Source organism: Dendroctonus ponderosae, unplaced genomic scaffold (genome assembly GCF_020466585.1).
Source record: "Dendroctonus ponderosae isolate FM_Combo_2020 unplaced genomic scaffold, Dpon_F_20191213v2 Dpon_F_20191213_6, whole genome shotgun sequence".
Classification (NCBI taxonomy): domain Eukaryota; kingdom Metazoa; phylum Arthropoda; class Insecta; order Coleoptera; family Curculionidae; genus Dendroctonus; species Dendroctonus ponderosae.
In genome coordinates, this window is record NW_026018814.1 from 6,644,860 (window position 1) to 6,647,409 (window position 2,550).

Here is a 2,550-nt window from a genome sequence, read left to right on the forward strand (position 1 = left end):
AGTCTTACCAGCGATAGGAAAAATTTCATCGAATAAAAAATCACTGTCGAACCGTGCTCGCTTTATGATATGTGGGGCTGTTTCGCCTCCCGCGTGGCGCTTGGTTAGCCTTTGAAGCCTTGGAAGCAGCGGTTGAATTTCGAATGAAGAATTATCGGCAAAAATGAGCCCTTGCTGAAATGTGCACAAACTGTCCTGCAACGTGTGAGGCTTTTAAGGGGCTCAACCTACCACCGCTCCAGGCGCGCAAAGACTCAAAGCCGCCACTAGATTGGCTTCTTCGTGCAAATAGTGGCAATCCGAAGGGGTTTCATTGAAGAATCTTACACCGTTTTCGTCGTGAATGTACGTTTTGAATGACGGGTTTACTATATCGAGGTTTTTCTTCAGTTTCAAATTTATCGGTCTAGAAAGGAAATTTAACTCACCCCAACTGAGCAGTGGGAGGACAAATTCTTACCGATCAAAGGCTGTAAACTCATATTCAACCTCATCTCCAAATGGGTTCACTTCGGAAGCACTAGCCAAGTTCAATATCTCATACTCGGGAACTTTTTCAGCATTCGTCGTTTGGAAATAGTGCATTAACTCTGGCTCATTCATAACACTGTGCAATTGAAACTTGTCAGAACCGAATCCGCAGCGAAGGAAACTGATGAAAAATAGACCAACAGCGGCAGCAGCCATTTTTCGAAACTCCGAGCGCTCGAATATACTTTTCGCATATTGTTCTTTTATATAACGGACACAAACAGTTACGTTGGTGACTTATGAGGGTACTTGGAAGCAGCTGAAGTGATAAAGAGTACATATTTTAAGATCAAAAGAATGGAATCGGTCCGGCAAAACCCGCAAAAGTCTGTTGACCTTAGTTAATTGCTTGGACAGTGGTGGACCATGATGGACAATGGTCTTTACGCTGAAGAAAATTAGCAACCGGTTCCAACAGATTTAACGCGTGTGTGCGGAAATTGGACAACCCGTCCTCGTGAGAACTGCAGCTATTTTAATGTGATCTGCTGAAATATGAGTAGAATTAGGGCCTACTTTGTAGAAGTTTGAATTCGCCCAAATAGCACTGAGCGGTAAAACCGCCTTGGTACGCCTCTGCGAAAAATCGGGCGTCAATTACCGATTATTTTCCTCTTCCACTTTTAAACACAAACATACATATTTAATGAGTATGCTAAATGGCTAACATCCCATAACTACAAAGAAATGGTCTTCGCGTTTGCACCGGTATGTTAAATGGTTACAGATCATGGGACCGCCTACAAAGGATCAAGTGACTAATCAAAGAAAGAAGCAAATTTTCTGTACAAAACCCAACTTTATTACATTATTTTCGAAAAGGCAAAAACCCCAGCATTCAAATTACTTCCAAATAATCAAATACTTAACTATATTTGCACTAAAACACTTTCAGTTAAGTAGACTTTACATTTTCAACCTTATTAACTATAAACTTGACTTAGATTTCGGTTTGGTTACTTCATCCCAAATGGTGGTACCATCGCAAGCACAGATTGTCTTCGGATTTTGGAAAAGGCCTGCTGATCGTGCGATTATGCCGCAAGACGCATGGGAAATGTCTCGTACCTATAAAAAAAATTAAATCAACTACTTGAAGAATCGTCGTCATATACGGAGTGTTCATTTAATCATAAAATAACGAAACATTTTCGTCTTTTAGTCGCATTTTTTTTTCGAATGAACAAAATTTTCCAAGGTAAGGAAAGCACAGGCCAGTTTATGTTCAAAGATTTAGAATTCAATTATTTTTTTACAAACTGCTTGTTGGGTATTTCGCCTCAAAAGTTTTTGTCTTTAAAAAAATGTAAAACAACCATAACAATTTTTGAGGCGAAATACCCAACAAGCAGTTTGTAAAAAATAGAATCCGCCTCAACTATATAGAACAAGCTGTAAAGCTAATTAGCTCAACGAGCTGTTTTTCGCTGATTTTAAAGAATGATGATTTTTACAGACGCCGGAAAATTGAAACTTGAGAACGCGAAAGAGAAGAAACTCGGTTGAAAGTAGAAATTCAAATCGAAAACAATTTGCAGTCAACAACGAGTTAATAAGTTATCTGTCGATTTTAATTACCAAAAATGGAAGAAAAGGTTCAACTCAATGTATAAATAAAGGGGGAGTTTTGAAGGATTGCACTATAAATTCAAATTAATTTGAATAAGCTTTCAACCACGATGTAAAGTTCAAAACCTTGAGAAAAAACATAAGCTGCCAGATGCCCACTTTACAAGACTGGTTTAAGTAAGAAACCTTCCTACATATAAAGCACGAAACAGTGAGCAAAAACTTTCGCCTTAAGAATTCAAGTCAACTGAACAGACTTTTGAAACATTTTCCCAAAAAATCGTGCTGTATTCCTTATCAATCATTAATCAACATTTCTAATTCGACTCAAGCACAATTAACGTTGCAGTTTTCAACAACCCAGATAGCACACAAATATTACAGTAATATTTTTTTGCAATATTTAATATAGGTTGAAGCGACAGATTCTTGAATATTATAACAATATTT

At 37.8% G+C, this 2,550-nt stretch overlaps 1 protein-coding gene across 1 annotated transcript in view; it reads right to left on the reverse strand.

Annotated features, from left to right (window-relative positions):
* The window catches only part of LOC109540564 (A disintegrin and metalloproteinase with thrombospondin motifs adt-1), a 6,823-nt gene extending 6,238 nt beyond the window's left edge, over positions 1-585 (reverse strand). The window contains exons 1-3 of the mRNA XM_019908994.2: positions 461-585; positions 232-406; positions 9-174 (exon numbers count right to left, since the gene is read on the reverse strand). Coding sequence (XP_019764553.2) covers positions 9-174; positions 232-406; positions 461-585 — 466 coding nt within the window. The remainder of the gene's footprint in view (positions 1-8; positions 175-231; positions 407-460) is intronic.
* Positions 586-2,550: the final 1,965 nt, after the last annotated feature.